The 19,236-nt window shown below is 37.5% G+C and overlaps 1 protein-coding gene across 5 annotated transcripts in view; it reads right to left on the bottom strand.

The window, feature by feature from the left end:
• CDKL5 (cyclin dependent kinase like 5) overlaps nt 1–19,236 on the bottom strand; it is a 140,013-nt gene that overhangs the window by 37,565 nt on the left and 83,212 nt on the right. For 4 of the 5 annotated variants that reach the window (XR_005826180.1, XM_040582637.1, XM_040582636.1 and 1 more), the window contains exons 5-9: nt 17,046–17,182; nt 13,938–14,058; nt 12,698–12,757; nt 6,802–6,892; nt 2,177–2,366 (exon numbers count right to left, since the gene is read on the bottom strand). Coding sequence is in view for 4 of the 5 variants with exons in the window: in XM_040582637.1 (XP_040438571.1) it covers nt 2,177–2,366; nt 6,802–6,892; nt 12,698–12,757; nt 13,938–14,058; nt 17,046–17,182 (599 nt within the window). In the remaining variant the exon portion in view is untranslated. Of the gene's footprint in view, nt 1–2,176; nt 2,367–6,801; nt 6,893–12,697; nt 12,758–13,937; nt 14,059–17,041; nt 17,183–19,236 lie in introns of those variants that run through there. The other variant, XM_040582638.1, reaches the window with a different exon arrangement.

The raw sequence follows: 19,236 nt of genomic DNA on the forward strand, positions 1-19,236 counted from the left end.
CCAGCTTATTTATAACTTACTTGTAGAACAATATTTGCAGCCCTATATTACCACTTACATTTTCCATAAAAGCATGAGCCTATTGGTACTTTCTGATCCCATATTATTTTATTTCCTTGGGCCTTCAACATACCATGGATGTTTTCTTCCTTAAAAGGACTGAAAAGAGATCACTAAATACTCCCTAAACCTCAGCAGTGAGAAAAACTGTGTCTATATATATGCATGGAGGAAACTAGAAGGAAGAGATGATAGAAAGTTTGCAAATGTGCATCTGTATACATGTGCACGTGGTGCTGGAATGTTCATATTAGAAATTTTAAAATCCTGTGCTACAATACTGTACTTACAGTTACCATAATGCAGAAAATCACAAAGCCCAAACATATGGATAAACAATTCTACATCATGGACTAGTTTCTATCTTGTGAATACCCAGAGCCAGATCCAGCTCGTAAATATGTTGCATGATCTGCTATGCAACAGATAATCTTCCACTATTAAGCACTATGCTACATTCAGAAAAATGTACTTTTAAGGTTGTCTTATACCACGGAATAATTTTTTCCTATGAATTAACTAATGAATATCACAATCTGAACCAGTATTTTTTGAAGTATTTTTCATGTTTAAGCCATTATTCAGACTGCGCTTCACTATTCAAAAACTACTCTCTATTGGAAGGCATATGTCACTGTCGTCATCATTAGTGTTCTGACTTTACAGATGGGGCTACGAAGGCAGCAACATGTCTGAGGCCAAGTAATAAACCACTGATCCAGGATAACAACAGAGACTCAAAACTTTAAACCCGTGCTAATTACATTAGGTCCACACTGTCTTTTTCAATTACTGTATTTTAAAGCAACAAAACAAAGATACTTCCTTCTCATTCTAAGATATTACAGAGTATTTATCCAAATAAGATTACACTGCACAACTAGAACTGCTGCAAAATAATGTTGAACAGGCAGTGGACTTACTTTGCTTACAACTTTTAAAGCATTGCTTTCCTGATAAGGGGTTATAAATTCTTTAAAACAGAAAATCCCACCCAGCCCATTGTTCTAAACAGGATCAAATACAAATAGGACCTTGCAAGAAATGCTTGTCTAATCATTTTTTTAAACCCTCCACTGGTGAAGGCTCTACAAACTTCAACAAAATCTCTTATGCGTTGGCTATCCTTGTAGTTAAAATAATTATCCTAACGCCTTAAGACGACTATTTCTTTTCTTACCATCATCAGCTAAACTCAATTTATGGCAACTTTTAACACATTTTAACATAACTAGGACCCCCCTCTTTCCCTTTCTCATTGTCTGAGTTTTCTCTTTTACGGAGTAAAACTCAAATCTCGAGCCTTTAGCACATATCACGTCTCCTAAATCCTCTGTATCTCTCATTATAGGATTTTACACTAACAGTTTCAGACCATTTATCAAGATCACAAATTCACCTTTCTAAGTAATATTCACTAATAAAAAAATGACAATCAAAACTGAACGACAAGGAAACATGAGTACAATCAATGACCAGGTATTGTTAAAGATAACAGAGCTATTATATATTGCTCCTGGGATTTTGCCATATTGCATGTCCCAACCTGAGCAGCTTCTCCACGCTAGTAAGTCATTACATGGTATTGGCAAACCCCTGAAAGGAGAACAATGCCGTCAGCAGGAAGAGCTTTTTTACTCACGTGGCCAACACCAACTCCCCAGGAATGCAAGTCAAAAGGCAAAAAGCTCTTCTGCCATGATCTATGACTCAGATTTTTCCGTAAGAGTAGCCTGAAATGGCAGGCATGAATTTTCCACACCCTGAACTGACAGAGCTATGCCACTAAACTTCACAGTGCAAATCTGGCAGGGCAATGCTAAGCTGGGTATAAATGCTAACCTGCAAGCCAAAAAAGTCAAAGAAATAAAAGAAAACTTTAATCGACTTTTAACAGTAAACCAAACATATTTATAAAACTCAATACTGGTGTAATCAGAATTTTACTTTGAATTATGAAAGCCTTATAATCTAAATATCCTATATTTACACAGAAACACATGCAATAGATAATGTACAACGTAAATGAGAAGAACCTTCACAGCAACAACGACAATCCTGTAAATATTGTGTCAGTAAATAAAATGAAAAAAAAAAGAACAAAGCTTTCTCTTACCCGCAAGCCATGGAAGCGTGGGTTGCTGTAGAAGAGCTTCATCTGCTCAGCTGGCAGTGGGCCTAGCACCTTCTGAATGGTAAAGAGTTGGTCAATCTCACTCTCGCCAGGAAACAAGGGTTGCCCATCACTCAGCTCTCCCAAGATACAGCCTACAGACCACATATCCACCGCCTTCCCGTAAGGGGCTCTGTAAAGTGAACATACAAAGTCTTTCACCCATTGACACTGTTTTCTTACTGAGCTGTTTCAATTTATTTGCCATATTTCCTACGGCCCGCTTCCTTAGCACACAGACAAATAAACTTTGATATTAAAGGAACTACTTCAAATACCAAGCTCACTTTTTCTCCCCTGGATTGTCTGATGTACCGCTGCTGCTGAAAAGCCAGGAGAGGAATTCTCAAGTACCCCCAAGGATCTGGTTACCTTCGTGAAAAATCTTACGTACAAGAATAATCTTTTTGACTGCGAAGCAGTAATCATTCCCAGTTAAACCAGCAATAACTTCCCTTCTCTCTAGGAGTAAATGACTGTGCTCTATTTTTGCATTATATTTGTTTTTTCATTGTGCTTAACATATGAATAGGCATACGGGGTCTGGCCACTGGGAGGACAGAAATCATATGAAATCTTTCTTTCAGTATTCACACAGTGAAATTTTAATTGAAAACAGAATGCCCCTGAAAAATATTCCTTAAAAAACACAGGTGAAGAAGCAACAAAAGCACCACAAAAGCCCCAGGTGGGGTTTTGGGGAGAAAAGCACCTGGTACTTTACTAGTGCCAAAAAAAGATAGGTCAGCAATGGAGCCGTGTAGGGAATTCATCAGAAATAAAACTAGAGCGATGTGAGTGTTACACCAGCAAGAGGTATACCAGCTTTTCTTGAGACTATATATGAGGGTATTTAATGTAAGAAGAGGCAATATGGATACTCTAGTCGGGAGAGACTACGGGCTTGAGAATGGTTTGTAACACACATAGGACAGAAAATTGGAGTGTAGAGAGCAGAAGTTTTGTATGAAAAGAAGAGAGTAGTAGACCACTGAAACATTCAATCTAAAGGCATGAACACTGAAGGAACACAGAATCCTTTTGGACAGTTTCTGATTTGCACTCTAAGTTTCTGTGCCTCAGCAAGCTTTCTTAGCGGCTCACCTCAACTGTGCAACAGTTAATGCACTACACACTTTTGGCTTTTCATTGTTCCTACTGTAGACTGAAGCAACTCTGTATGCCTGAGTTCCTGCTTGTTGAATTTGTAAAAAATTTTTGTAAACATCCAACTTACTCCAAGAATCTCCTTTAGATGTTTAGATTTTGAGCAGAACAACCAGAAAATTCTTGTGTCAAAGAGAAAGCATATAAAAAGAAGACTGGGATAAAGATTGAACTGAAAACGTATTTTGCTGTGTCTCTTCTTTTTGAAACTTGTAATCCAACAACTCAACCTCTCAAGAAGTTTTTAAGTTACAGCTGGCTTGCTGATTTCTGGAATAAGACAGCACCAGGAACTGCAGGTGAGAAACCGTATCCTAAACCTGTTCCCTTCATCCCTTCCCTATGCTGCTGATTGAAGATGTTTAGAGAGAGAACACCCTCAGACTAAAGACAAAAATATCTGACACTTCCCCATTAACTACTCATGATTAGTTAGAGGACACTTGGCCAGAGGACTCTGTAATCCCTGTGATGATTTAGTTAGGTGAAAGTGAGAAAGCATTTCTAGCTGGACTGGCCTGAGTGAAACTATACCCACTGAGGTGCCTAGTGCAGGAGTCTGCAGTAGCCAGTAAAGCTACAGTAGGACACCAAAATTTCAGGAACCATTTGCCTTTCAGAATCTGCCATTAGACACTGCAGTCCCTTCATAAACAACCACCACAAAATCAAAGTTTGCCCCATTGGAATAGACTGCTGACAAGAAACCACCAGTGGCAAAGCAGAGCATGCCAAAACTCCCCAAGTACTACTACAATGTCTCTGTGGGTTCATAATTCCCTTACTAATCTCACATAGTGACTGCTCATGGATTTGCTGAGAGACTCAGTGTTGGTCCTTTCTGTGATGCTGCTAGTCCAACCCACCTATTAGGTCATGTCTGAGTGTCAAAAAAGGACTGGTTTTTCTCCACACTGCAAAAGGCAACACAACAAGAACAGACTCCAAAGCCAAGGATCTACTCTGAAGATACTCTGTGCTGTCCTGGAAAACTGAGGCTCTGTTAGCAAAACAGTTTGTTGAGAGTACAACTGAAAAAACCTACCTTTTCATTATGACAGAAAAACAAGCACATCTTTTTTTGCAACCCCTTTAATAGGCAGGTTTCTCCACTAAAATGTGAAATGGGGGAAAGGTTGCAGTAGGCTGGGGCATTGGAGAACAAGCTACAGTTACAACTGAGGAATGGGCTAAAACTTCTTTGAGGCAAGGACAGTTATCTTTCCTTGCTCACAAGAATGAAGGAAGCTGAATCACAGTTTAAGAAGTTTCCGTTCTGTAGTCAAACAGAAACAACTCTGAAAATGCCCATTTCTTAAGGCAGTGGCACGGTAAACTGCAACTTTTTTGTTTAAAAAGGCATGCTCAGAACTCCTACTGACAGCTCAGATTGGTCTTGTCAGATCACAACCAGCAAACAACGCAAGAGTGCTGCGGCTGGATAAAGGAAATAACTCCTGTAGGTCAGACAGACCACAGTTCAGAAGTACTATAGTCTATTCCCACACAAATTAGATTCTCCAAAACATGTTTTCATCTAGTAATTTGGTATGCCTTAAAATCTACTGGCTTTTAGCAATATTTTGTCACCAAAGGCTACAGAGTACTCCACTAACAGTTACCTGAGGCTCTCCAAAGTGAGTAGATTTTGGATGTTCTGTGAATAATTAGGCAGCTATTTCCTTCCTCCCTTGAAATTTAAGTCTTGAACTTTATTGCAAAACAGAGCATTTAAAAAAATTTAAAATAAACCTGTATTCATTAAAATGTATATATTTAATAATCCTGGCAAGGCTCTTGAATATTAGATGCTTATGAAGATTTGATAAATGCAGGGGAAGGGGGAATGGGTAAGATGAGTGTCTGGGAAATAGAATGGGATTGCCAAGAAACATACATCACTTCATGCCCGAAAAATTTGGCATTAAAAGAATACACCAGCATTCTTTTATGAATGATATGCATTAAATACACATACCCTCTCCCTTCCACTACAAGCTAATCAAACAAATTTAGTCAATTACAGACATAATTCCTGTTAAATTTCCTTTGGTAATGAAACAGTTTTGAAAACTGCAGGTTAGATTAACTATAAGCCTGTCAAGCTTTTCATGCCTTTCCTCCTAAATCCTCATTACTACTAGAGACAAAAGAGTAAAATGTGTAACTAAAAAGGCCAAACGGATGCTCTCTTTACAAGTCTTTTTTTATACTTACATACTTACACACACACACACTTTCTTGGAAGTTTAATAATATCTGTTTTCTCCAAAATATGAAAACCTGAGCTTTTACGTTTTTAATGGCAACTTTACATACTATTCTGCACATAATAACACAACTGCCTACCAATCTGGTTAAGAGTAGCACAGCTCTGGGAATACTGGGGTGACTTTATTGACTAATGCTTTACCTGTTCAAGAAATGTCTAGTTCATTGTTAATCAAAAGAAACAAAGACTTGTTTCTCAGCAGCGTGAAACATGTTGCTTAAAGAATCTTAGGAATGACCAGTCCTTTTTTGATTCACTCTGTGGCTACCAATTCCTTATTTCTAGAATATGTGTATATAAATATATCTATGTTATGCCTACAGGAAATGTGTTCTGTGAGAGTGTTCTTGTGGTTTAGACTAATGCAGTGTTAAAATTGATACAATGGGAAGATCACATATAGTAGATCTCCAGTTATTTTTGTCTGTTCCTTTGCCCTTCTGGGTCCTATGAATTTCTTCATATAGTATCTGAGAATCTGTTTAACCCTGTGAGGTAGTAAAACACTCATTTTAGAGATCAATGAAAAAGTAAAACTAAATTGTCTGGCTGAACCTACTCATGTAAACTACTGCTTTCACAGGTAATGGAACACTGACTTCTCTGCTTTATTGAAATGACAGCTTCCTTCAAGAAATTCTTCTGGACTAGTACAAAGCTAACACCATCCTTCTGAGCCACTTCAGCAGTGCTGGCACAGGGCAACTGGGAATGAAAACCAAATCACAGTTTTGACCCAAAGAATGAAGACAACTAGGAGCATAGCATGGTGTAAGAGGCACTGCCATGGCTACGTGATGTCCACCACAAGACTGATGGAACATTTCAGGCCACAGGACTATCATGAAAACCTCTTCTGAAAGTAATTGGGGTGGAGGGAGCAGGAATATCTGTTATAATTCAGCTTCATATTTTAATCACTTAAACACAGTTCACCTCGAGAGAAGTCAACACATCAATGATTCATGCTGACGTACTGGAAATGAACAAAAATCAACGAAAATCTGGAAGCCTCTTGAAATCTTCCCTTTAATCAATCACAGTTCTCCATGGGTAAATCTTACAAAAGGCACTTGAAAAAATGTAAACAGTCAAGATTTATTGTGTCAGTTCTACAAACTGTACTTACCCAAGCAAGAGTTCAGGTGAGCGGTACCATCTGGTAGCCACATATTCTGTGTAGTTAGCATTGCTTCCTTCAGAGAGATTACGAGCAAAGCCTGTCAAAGCAACAGTGTGAAAGATTATACCCTATTTTAAATGCAATATGCATATCACCACTGATTTTGGCAGCAAGAGGTCACACCTATTTATATAGAAGCAAATTGTTTACAATCCCTAGTACAGAATGATGCCTCCAAAAAATTGCTTGTCTACTGAAATGCAAGCTTTTATTGATACGACAGTGCAAGTCAGCATGTCTGCTTTAATGACTACTTCACTTGTATACTCTCCTCATTAGTCTATGGGGTTTTGCTATTAATTTTGGACCTTGCCATAATCAAAAAAGATTGATAAAAGTTACCTGACAGTATATCATGCAATCTATTGAACTACTGCCACTAAGTTTCACAGAGATACTGTTTGCAGAAGAGTCATAACATCAGAAACGTAACACGCGCATGGGGAGCAGACTTCTCCAGTCATTGAGCCTAACTACTACAGTCTTACTGCATTAAATTTTTTAAACTAGCTAAAAAACTATGTCTTATTCTCATTTAAGAGCACTCCCTGCCTGACCTGGCAAGGAACAGGGTCATCTCCCTAAAACTACAAAATGCAGGAGTCTCCCAAATATCAGCAAAACTGCTTTATATCTGCATTTGGCTCACTCCATATGTGTCAGCTTCCCACCTGCTTTAGCATCACATTCATAACAAGGCTCTTAATGAATTAGGATCAGAAACCAAGTCCAAATTAACTTCCTCATCATTTTGTTAAGAATAAATAATAATAAAAAGTATACTTATTTGCAATTATATCAAAACTTAAGTCCTGTCCTAAGGCATAACAATTAACACCACTGACTGAGAGAAGAGTGCATATACTGGAAAACCCAGATGTAGTAATAATTTAAATTTTGTTTTTGTTCTCCTTCATTTACAAAAATTCAGCTGAGCACCACAGTAATGATGTTACTGGATTCTTCATGTAGAAGTACTCTAGGGCAGATGCTGGCACTGTTTTCAGAAAAAGTAGTGTCTTATTGTTCTCAAACAAATAATTAATAATAAGGCCAGACAGGACAGATGGATCTCAGCAGTAAGACTCCAGATGTGTAGGCTCCTTACTAGAGCTCAAAATTAGATGAGTTTTTGGGACTGAAATGCAGAAGCAACATTATAAAAATGCTTTCTTACTGGGATGTGGCATTAAAACTTGGTCCAAAATTTACTTCAGTGAAATCACTATGAGTCTTTCCATTACTGCATGAATGATGAAGAAAGTATAAGAATTCCAGAGTGTTGCAGAGTTAAGGTATAATTTCATTTTCAGAATCAATAGGTGCTACTTAAATCCAACAGTAAATTTTCTTCATATCACAGTTCTTATGCAGAAGCTGCCAAAATTGATTTTCCCACACAACTATGCTTGTAAAGTTGTAAATTTTTGATAGTTTTTTTCCCAGTATTCCAAAAGTGTATCCCATTTGGCAGCTTAGTGTGAATGCACCCAGCCCCACTCACCCCTGTTGAACACTAATTTACTCTAAACTGAAGTAAAAGTTTGGATGCAGATTATTATTATTATTAGATTAGTGATTTGAGAAAACACTGATAAACTTGTTAATGACAGGTTACTCCTGTTACTTTTTGCAAGATACCTCTACTTTCAAGACTTGGTAAACTAAAAGGCATGTGTGCTGAGGAACATATATTTCAAAGCTGAACCAAAATAATAATAAATCTGATCTGTTCCCATAAAGTCTAATGAACACTACTGATGCTGCTGGAGAAAAGCTGGAAAGTAATTTTTTATTACTTTCAATGTTAGGACTGAGTAAATTTCTAAACGTTACTATATTTAGAACTACTTAGGCAGCTCTGTTTCTGTTTCAAATTACATGACCTATCTGATTAATCTTGTCAGTGAAAAGTCCTTCATTCATGTGTTTAAAGAAGCGAGGGAAGATAACCAGGAGCTACACTTATAAAAATCAGGGATGGCCAAAATGAACAGTAGGAAGCCCCATAAGGAGAGGGGGGGGGGGGGAGGAGGCATGGGGAGGAAGAAAGAAAGAAAAGAAAAGGTGTTGCCTGATATAAATAAACACATGTCCTAATGTAACACATAAGCCTAGCAGCCCATGAGCCCACGTGCACCAGAAGAATTAACAAGTCAAGGATGCATCCTCCTCCTTCCAGGCCAGTCTATTGGAACTTGGTCACAGCCAGGTATTAAGTGTCCAGCAACAAGCAGCAGCTAACGTAGTCTGAAAAATCATCCCTCAGCTTTACAGGCTAGGCACAGTACAGATTTGATGTGGCAACACAGAAAGCAAAATTATTGTCATGGGCTTCAGTGTCTATATATTGTTGGGTGATGTAAGAAACCATTTTATGGATTCGCTACTGCTCTGACTCTGTGACACCATGCTGAAAGACGATGGACAGAATTCATGAAAGCATAATACCTTTCTGAGAACACAATAACTTTTTTTTTTTCTTTCTTCGTGGTGGAGTTAGCTTATAGCGCCTTCCTCCAAATTGTGCTGAGGTATCAGGAAGAATATTTTGATAAAAAATAAGAGAAGGTAACTAGGGAGAAGGTTAGACCAAACTCTAAACAGTGAGAAGGAATAGATTAAAAGATGAAAACAGAAGGTGATCTGAATGAGAGCAACTATGAAAGCAAAAGTGTTTGCAAATGCATCACGATGCAAGAAGGGAGAGCAAGCCAAAAAAATTTTAAAAGGGACTTTAAACAACTCAGAACATGGTAGGGGAGGTGTCAAGGGCAAAGGTGTAAGGAAAAAAGGAGAAGACTGTCAGTTTCTTATAGAGAAATAAGGTAAATTTAAGCTAGACAAAGTAAAGCATTCTAACATGGTACTTTAATAGACGCCTGGGAACACTGGGGAACCTCCATTACCAGAATTTTAAGAATACACTAAGCAAACACCTGTCAAGAATGACACAGACGTGCTTAATCCTTTCTTTGAGTAGGTGGGAGAAATAGAGAATTTCTTGAGGTCTTTTCCAGTCCTGTGTTTCATGACTTCTATGCTTACACATCATACAGAGATTAAGAGATTGCTAAAACAAGTAATTTTGAAGCCCTCGTGTTGAAACAGCATACACTAGTCAGAAAGCCCAACTATTTCCAACAGTCAGATGCATCTGCTGTAATTGGCATTTTGTACTGTTCTTTTTCCACTTCTATTGGCAGAAATGACACCCACACAACATGTGTCCAGGCAACCACCACATTCAATCTCATTTTTATCTAGCACGATATGTACAGAACACATGGCACAAGGATTATGAAGAACTATCTTGTTAAAAAATTATGAACTTTTCTATTCAAACTGTTTTGTCCACTGGGAACATTGGAAACATCCAATTACTTCCGTATCTGCATTGGGACATGCATAGATCTTTTCTTTGCATTTGTTATCACATAAGGAATGTGGCACTGTATGTGACAAGTACCTGTGGTCCAGAACATGAAGTTAGGTAGGCAGACAGCATACATTAAATCATGTTAAAAGGCAAATTCTTATATCCTAATCTCTACATGTTCAAGAAACACTTGTGGCTAATACCATTTTGACCAACATTTTACTGTAATAGCTTAAGCAACCAGCAATAATGTCATAGAACCATAGAATCGTTTAGGTTGGAAAAGACCTTTAAGATCATCAAGTCCAACCATTAACCTGGCACTGCCAAATCCACCACTAAATCATCTCCCTAAGTGCCACGTCTACACATCTTTTAAAAACCGCCAGGGACAGCAAGTCAACCTCTTCCCTAGGCAGCCTGTTCCACTTCGCAGCAATAAGGCTGAAAAACTAAAATTGACCCCAAATTATCAGAATTGCTTGGAATTTTAAATTCCACTAAATCTGAAACATTGACCAAAATTCAAACTAACCCCCATGAACGGTAAGAACAACAGAAATTCCCACAGCTTCATTTGCCTCCTCAAGGTTGCGCTGAGCACTGCGAGTATATTGTGGTTGCATGTCTTTTTCAACAGTAGAAAGAGAATGAAGCTGGCGCGTATAGTGTGAGCAAGCCAAGGGACCACACCAACACCACCGCCAACAGAATTCACACCACCTATCCCTAGCGGGAAAAACGATGCCGAGAACACAACTGTACCATTTTCTCAGCTTTTTTATTTTCCTGTAATATTGCTGCACAGAGGACGCTGAGACAAGTCCACACACAAAGATCTGTCAGCTGATGGCGTGTGTCAACTCTAATGGTGAATGTTACTTTCAAGAGGGGACATCCCCCTGCTCCAAAAAACAAACAACACCCCAGGAGGGAGCAGGGTGAGGAGCAGGGCTGGCCCTTGGCCCTTGACCCCTGCCCCATGGCCCCTGCCATCAGGACCTACCCACACCCCCATTGGCTGCTCCTGCTTGTGGTGCCGTCAGCCCCGATTGGAGCAGACGTAGGTCAGGGGCAGGCACTGCCCGCTGATTGGTTGACTAGCTCCGCGGGGGTGGGACAAAGGGGTGGATGGGGAGCAAGGGGCACCTGCACCAGGCCTCTCCGCAGCCTGGGAGAGTGCTGCCAGGCGGGTTTGCTTTGCAGGGGCAGGGCCCTGAAAATACGTGTAGGGCAAGGGAACAATCCTGCCCCACCAGCTCTGGGCAACAGCGCTGGGGCAGCCTGAGCGCGGAGCTGCCAGGGAAGGGTGGCCACAGCAGCGCAGACAGGAGGCCTGTGGATAGTGAAAAGGCTGAGGGTGCTGTGCAACAGCACCCTGGTGTTCTGTCGGAGCTGTGCAGTTCCTTACAGGGTAGAATAAATTGCTCTTAATTCAAAGAACTCATATGGACCAAAACCTCTAAGGCTTTTCCTAAAACAGTTATTGTTTCTGAATGCTTAAGCACAAATGCCTTTAGGATTAAAAGAATTTAGCAGCACTGCAAATGAGAAAAGACTTTTTTGTGTTCACAAAAGCCTATTCTAATCTATTTTTTAGCAGTTCTTCTTCTCATTCAAAATTGCAGAGATTTGAAAAGACAGCTTTCAAACTGCTGTCATTGAAAAGTGTACTTGGGTAGCGTTATGGAATTGGTTTTTATTTGCCAGGCCAAACTGTAAGTTTTTTAGAGGGAACAATATTTTATTCTTTGTTTATGTTGCATTTAGAATAAAAACAAAGATTGTTGGAAGCATGTATATACTCTGCCCTCTCGTCTTCTGAGGATTATGCAACATGGGCAAAGTTTGCCTCGTGCTTGGGTGCTGATTCTTCAAAGTCTTAAAGCTGACAATAAACAAGTATTGATAGGTTAGGAAACATCAGTTAACGTTACATGTACAGTGCTGACTCTTAACCTCCAGACATTCAGTCGCTAATAATATGTGGACATATGACTCCTTAATTAACATAAATAACAGTAAAAGCTAACCTACAACTACACATATAACAGTTCATGAAAGCCACTTTTTCCAAAAAATATAGAAAAAGTGTAAGTTTACTGCATCTTTGCTAAACAAGGAAGTATTACCTTTTCATTTAATATGCAGGGCAGATAAACCTACAGTTTTGCTAGCTTCCTAATCAGCTTATCATCCGTACTGTTCTCAGCTGGGTGCCAACAGCACCACCAGTAAAAACCTTGTTGAATATAGGAAGAGATAATTGCAGCTTTTCTACTGACATATTAATACAGGTATTTCACAGGGTGTGCAAATCAAGCCCAGAGATCTTTCAAATGAAAGTACTAGCCACAAGCCTGAGGAAGTAATCAATTCTGACAACTAAATGGGTTTTAAACAGTACATACTGTAGAACTGTTACAAGAACAAGGCAAAATTCCAGGCAGGTATTGAACTTACCAAAGTCACACAACTTCAGAACATCATTGTGGCTTATTAAGAGATTCTCTGGCTTGATATCTAGAGTATCAGAGTGAGAGAGGAAAAAAAAATGCTGTTAAACTTCTCTTTTTAATTTTGAACTTTGTCAACAAATATTATTTCATTATAACATATTTAGAGATATTCATGCAACCATAAATGAAACATTACGAGAGCAACTGCTGAAACAGCTTCCAGCAATTCAGTTTGTAAACATGCAGAATTAATTTTCTGCCTTTCAAAGTCTTTTAAAGCGTCTCCCAACAAAATACAGAAAGATAAAAGGTGCTTACAGATATCCCTGGGCAGCAAACCAATATGCAGAATATTGCATATCGCAAAATAATACAAAGAACTGACATTTAATTACCCAGTTAACCAATAAAATGTTAAATGTGTTGTGCTCAGCATTTTCAGTTATGATGCTGCTCTTGATCACCTCTTGTCATTTGTTTAGAAACAGATGTGTTGTCTAGTTTTAAGCCTGTTTTTTTAATTCCTGTATGGATATTATGGTATCCATATATGATACATTTTTCAAACTATATTTTACAAAATATTTTCAGACTCTTGCTTATGTTTGATCAACCTTAAATACAAATTACATACTGTAGAGAAATTTAATTTATTGGAAACATTAATTAGAGATATTACCCTTGCAAAGCCACAAAGCAAAATACAGTTTTATTAAATCAGGAAAAAAGACAGGGAACTAGATAAAGTCACACATCAAGATATGTACTCCAAGTGCTTGAAGCTTAAAGGAGAAAGTAAATATACAGAGCTGAACTCATGGGAGCTGGAGGAACTGCCTTAAGTAGTAAAACACAGGAGACCAAGCTTTAAGTTTTGGGTTATTTTTCTTCTAATATTCTATTATCAGATTCAAAAGTGAAATGACTGAGCATCATGAAATGTTTAAAAATATTCCCTTTCCTTTGGCAACATCGGTACTGCAGTTACACTTCGCTGTGCATATGATACAATCTTTATATAATACCCCAAAGAGAGTGGACAACAAGCTGTATATGTAGATCAATTTAGTTTCAAAACATTCTGAACTCACGCAGCTGAGTTAAGAGCCAGCCAAATTTACTGTTTTTTCTGCTGATATAAAGCAATTACTTGTATTTATGTTAACAGCAAAATACTTCATGCTGCAACATCTTTCCCTTTAGAAAGCAAATTCCTACTTACTTCCATGTGGAGAACTACTCACCTCTATGAACAATGTCATTCTTATGGCACCAATGAATTGCTTTAATTAGCTGATAGATATAGCTTTTCACTTTTTCTGGTGGAACTCCATTTGGCATTTCTTCTAGCAATTCAAGCATATTCTAGATGTTTAAAAGATACATTATTTAAAAGAGTTATACTGTAGTTGCTAGAAGATAACATGCTTTCAGCATTATGAAGTGATATGCTTGCACCACTGAGCCTAGCTATGCAAAATTAGTAGTTTAACATTTAAGGAGTGTATTTTAATCATAAGCATACTACTAGCCGTTTTCATTCTAGAGCACTTGTGAAGACAATAATCCTTAAAGGTGAACCACAAACATACCACAAGTGCTTAAAAGACTGTCATCAAGCCACTTACCCTAAAACTTCTAAAACGCCATTTAGTTCCAAAAAGTTGCTTAAACAGAAATGTCCGTTCAGTATGGCTATATAAAGTGTTTAGCAGAACACAGCGTTTTGTAAATATCTGACTGTGCTTTAACATACTGTTTTCTTCATTATTAAGCTGCTGCTGCTGCTTCAGCGTAGCAGGGCCATGATTAATGACAAACCATGTCTGTACAGGAATGGCTATAGTTAAAGCAACTCAAGCCTGCTAGTGCAAATGAAGTAACAGGTACAAAAATGTCTCACAGGAGCATAAATAGCAACTAGGGAGTATCCCATAGCTATATATCAGCTATATTGATCTTAGACATTTGCACTACAGTAACTATGGCCCTATTAACTGTTTTATGGCTGTACCTAGTGAAGAAAATAAACTGATTGTTTATACTAATAAATTTCCTCTTTGGAAAAGGACACTTAGAATCCCATCATGTTAGCAAATGTCTCCAATTTTGCACAATTAGACGTATACTGGAGTTTGTACTCTGAATCCTGCATGAATAATGGGCTGCAGCAGCCCACTTGAAGAGAGGAATGTCTCTTTTACTGAACACTCAAATAGAAATAAGTATTTTGGCTATATTGCCTTACACAACTCATTTAATTATGCATTTGAACATTTGTAGGTTTTTCATTTAAAATAAGTTTATCTTGTCTGTAACAAACACTTTCTTTAGCAGTACAGTAAAATTTTTGAGGTTTGTCTTGTAAGGTATTTTAATGAACACAAATATAAGACAAAACAAATGGAGACTGGTAATATTTGAAAACATTTCTAAGTTTTGCAATCTTGACTGAATACTGGAACTTATGTGCTTGAGTATAAATTTCCTTAGAAATACACCTCAGATCCAAGAAAAGGAATTTTCTGTTAAGGAATCATATTGATTTTAGTTAGACTTTTGTCCACACAGAAGCTTGTGGGTTTGGATAAGTAAATCAAGGAGTTAGTGTTACAAATACGAACCAAAATAGTAGTATCAACACAGCAAGACATAATCCTATATGAAGACATTAACTAAGGGGATGATGAATAAAGGAGATTAGACTAAATGTGAATTTAAGTAATCTGGATTTGAGCAGTGCAGAACTAAGATTCCCTAAAGGACATAAGGTGCTCATCACCAGTTAAAACAAAAATTAGCCTACTATACCATATTTTATTTAATTCCTTCTACCTTTCCCCCATCCAAAAATACAGAAATCATCCTGGTCCTCAAATAAATTATTGTGGAAACTGACATACCTGAAAATGAGAAACATTCATGGACTATAAAATGTAACCGATACCAAAGGTGACCATTAATATGGAAATGACATTAGGCACCGACTATACATGATGGCTACCTTTATCATTATATTCCTTTATTCTGATGCAAATAATGTTAGATATTGCAACCTGGTGTTTCTACCAATATTAATTTTTGAAGCACACTCCTTATCAGATCAATTAAATGTTTTTTACTTAGGCTGCTCTTCCAACCCACTACTATGGAGAGCTTAGCCAAGTCAACTACAATAGAAAATTAAACCTATGTTCTGAGTTGGTATATGATCAAAGCCATTCCACGTGCCTGGATCAATGACAAGAAGCATGAATGGAACAATTAAAGCTTTGGATGTTTGATCTAAGTACGATCTACCCCATAAGAAGCCACTGATCTGCTGGCAAAAACTGATTTCTGCCAAACTGTGGGCTAATATAGGTCACTTCACATTATGCTATAAAATTATATGACATAATAAATTGTAAACTGAGGTCAAGGAGACAGTATTTAGGACAGTATGAGGAATCTTTATGCGACAGAGAATTGAGTGAAAACCACTAGCACTCAGCTAGACTGCAACATCACACTGGCAGGATATTAAATGAAATCTTCAGTCAAGGGAACAATAATATCTCATGAAAGCTAGAGATACATATATTTAAGCTTCTGTTTATTTTTACTGTGTGTATCTGAATACCATCTAATTATTTCCATGAAGAAATGCTAAATGGTTAGAATTCAGAGGGAAGGCCTACCTTCATCATGAAGGTTGGAAAAATAAGAAAAGACCAATCTGTTCTAGGTTGTTTCTCCCTGGAAACAGACCAGAATGCTTGGCAGTAGCACACCAATCTAAGGAAATTCTGGAATTGTTTCAAATGAGGTCAGGATTGGAGATAATGACAGTGATCTTTGCCAAATCCTTCTAAGCAACTATTGATACTGGCCTTGTAACAGAAATATACAAACAAATCCTATTTTTAACAGGGAAGGATGGAGAAAGTTGAAACAGATTCCAAGGTCAAAAGACTATGATCTTGTTTTGAAAGACTATGTCAAGATTTATTACACAACACAACACAGAACAGTTAATCAAGTTCACAATTAAACTGGACTATTGCATTTGGATGGAAATTTATCTTCAAATGACATCTTTTCCAGTCTACATAATTTGAACATGTTTGTGTTCATATATGGAAGAACTTTTTTTTAAATACCAACACATGAAGTAAAAACAATAGTGAAGTTATCAGTGTGGCTTTCTCACAATGAATGTCTAATTACTACAATTCAGACTGTATTAAATTTTCTACAGTTCCTCTTTATAGATTAGTATAGTTTAATTTTTACAAGTAAAAGCAATTTTAAAGATTTTTCCAGTAAGCTGATGATTTAACTGTGGCAAGGACAGTACAAACTCAACTCACTTTTTCCACATATTCAAAAACTAAGTATAATTTTCCTCTTCTTCTGAAGGCTTCCTTCAGCTCCACTATGTTCTCCTGTTTCAAAGTGCGAAGCATTTTAAGCTCTCGTAAAGTGGTTTCTTTGACTTCTTCATTTTCTAGAGTGCAAAGTAAAAGTGACAAATTTATTACAAAACAAAACAAAACCCCCAAGTAACAGGTGTTGTATTTTTTTATTTTGAATCCATGATTAGGTTCTGTTTCTAGATATTACAGAGAAAAAGGCTTATTTTCCAGTATGGGACTCTCTCTGCTGCCTGGATGCTTCTGCACTGGAAGAGAGGTAACTGGTGACTGTGCTATCATTATGCAACCCTCACAAACTATCATCTCTACCATCTAGGTTTTCAGTGGCCGAAAAAGTCATAAGAAACAAATCATTTGCATTTCTATCTTTTTCATTATGAAGAGCACTAATATACTTCCAAAAACGTGCATGTATGTGTACAGACATACCCTCCACCCCATAAATACATGTCACATGCATGAAGCACTGGCAAGGCTAATATATACTCAGACGAAACACTGGAATGCAAAGCTCATGTTTGATCAATGTCAAAGAACTCTATTTGATTCTAAAATAATTTTATTCTTCAAAAGCGATGACAGATTTTAAGACTGAAGCAGAATTTGTAAATCCTATGTTTCCCCACATGGCTTTCAATGAATTTCCATTGAAATGCAGGTCAGTGTAGCAGCCATGGAGGGCGGTAGAGCAAGTATTGATTCAACAAAGCCTTGAATCTGATTCTGAGGAGTCAAGAAATTTAACTGTGTTTTGACAATTTGGTTGTCTGAAAGTTGTTCAAGAAAGGAGGCATGTTTCACTAACGCTTTGTACACTGCTTATCATCAAGGGGCCCTGAACTGACTGGGTTCTAAAGGATACTACCAACAAAATGTCAAGTAAAGCAGACTATATTAAGTTTTATTTTTCATTTTGTAAAATGAAATCCATTAATTCAGTAATTTTTTTCCATGCACATGTAGAAGCAGGGTTCTGAAACTCTTACAAGTATTACCCACAACAGAGGAATATAAAATGGGATATGACTGCATAAATGCAAAGCTGAATCACTTTTGCAGGTCAGGTACCACAAAGACAGTCAGAGACAGAAGAAGAAGAAACAAGGAAAAGAAAATCTTTTCCCAAGTAAGCAAAAGGCAAGAACAGGTTTGCAGGGGAGAGAGAATAACACAGGTCATACAAATGCATATAATTGTCATCAGAAGAGGGGAAAAAATAAAAATAAAAAAATGGAGAGTAGAAAGAGGAAAGGGGAAAACAAAATACTATCAACCCAAATGTTTTGATTAAAAAATATATAATTTAGTGCAATCTAAATAATTTCTTTTTAAAACTGAGTGCTCGGTGTTGGCTTACATCAGCCTGATTACATAATTTCATCTATAACTAGACACACTCTTTCCAGCGCATTCAGCATGCATATGTCAAACAGCAGCAAAAATTCAGTGAAACAAAAATGGTAATAGAAACAATTACAGTACATTCAGATTCCTAATGAACTACCATATTAACGACACAGATGTGAAATGGGCTGAATCAAATCCATCAAAAGAACTTGTGTCTTATTTCCAGAAACTTGTAAACAACTAGCTACAACTCTGAAAAGCAGCCATCAGTCATGTAAACTGGTATTATGCAATACTTCTTGAAAGCCAGACCTAATGGCAATGTTGTATTTTTTGTTTTCATTTTTTTGGGGTATACAGGCTAATATAATAAATCTATTTAGGTCTTAATACTGAGCTTCATCACCTAGGATCTGTACGGAATAGCCATATCAATTCCTAAAAGTAGTTCTAAAGTACTCTCGCAATCTGGTCAAGATGGTCACCACAATTAAATTACCTCCTACATTCCTTAACAGGGATTTGAAACAGATTTCTTAACAGCAGAGCTAAAAAAATTCATCAAATATACCCTTGAAGTGTCTGGCAAAATCAGCTGCAAAGCAAAGAGTTTGCATTGCATAAAACAACATGGTATATGGTAAATCATAGCTGCATTGCCTCAGACTGGGGTGATGCCTCTTATTACTTCATGCTTGGCTTCTGTTTGTGCTAGGTCATTAAGGTCAGGGTTAACTTCTGCTGTACGCAAGGCAGGCAGCTGCTCTCACGGTTGATT

Source organism: Falco naumanni, chromosome 2, assembly GCF_017639655.2.
Source record: "Falco naumanni isolate bFalNau1 chromosome 2, bFalNau1.pat, whole genome shotgun sequence".
Taxonomy (NCBI): Eukaryota; Metazoa; Chordata; class Aves; order Falconiformes; family Falconidae; genus Falco; species Falco naumanni.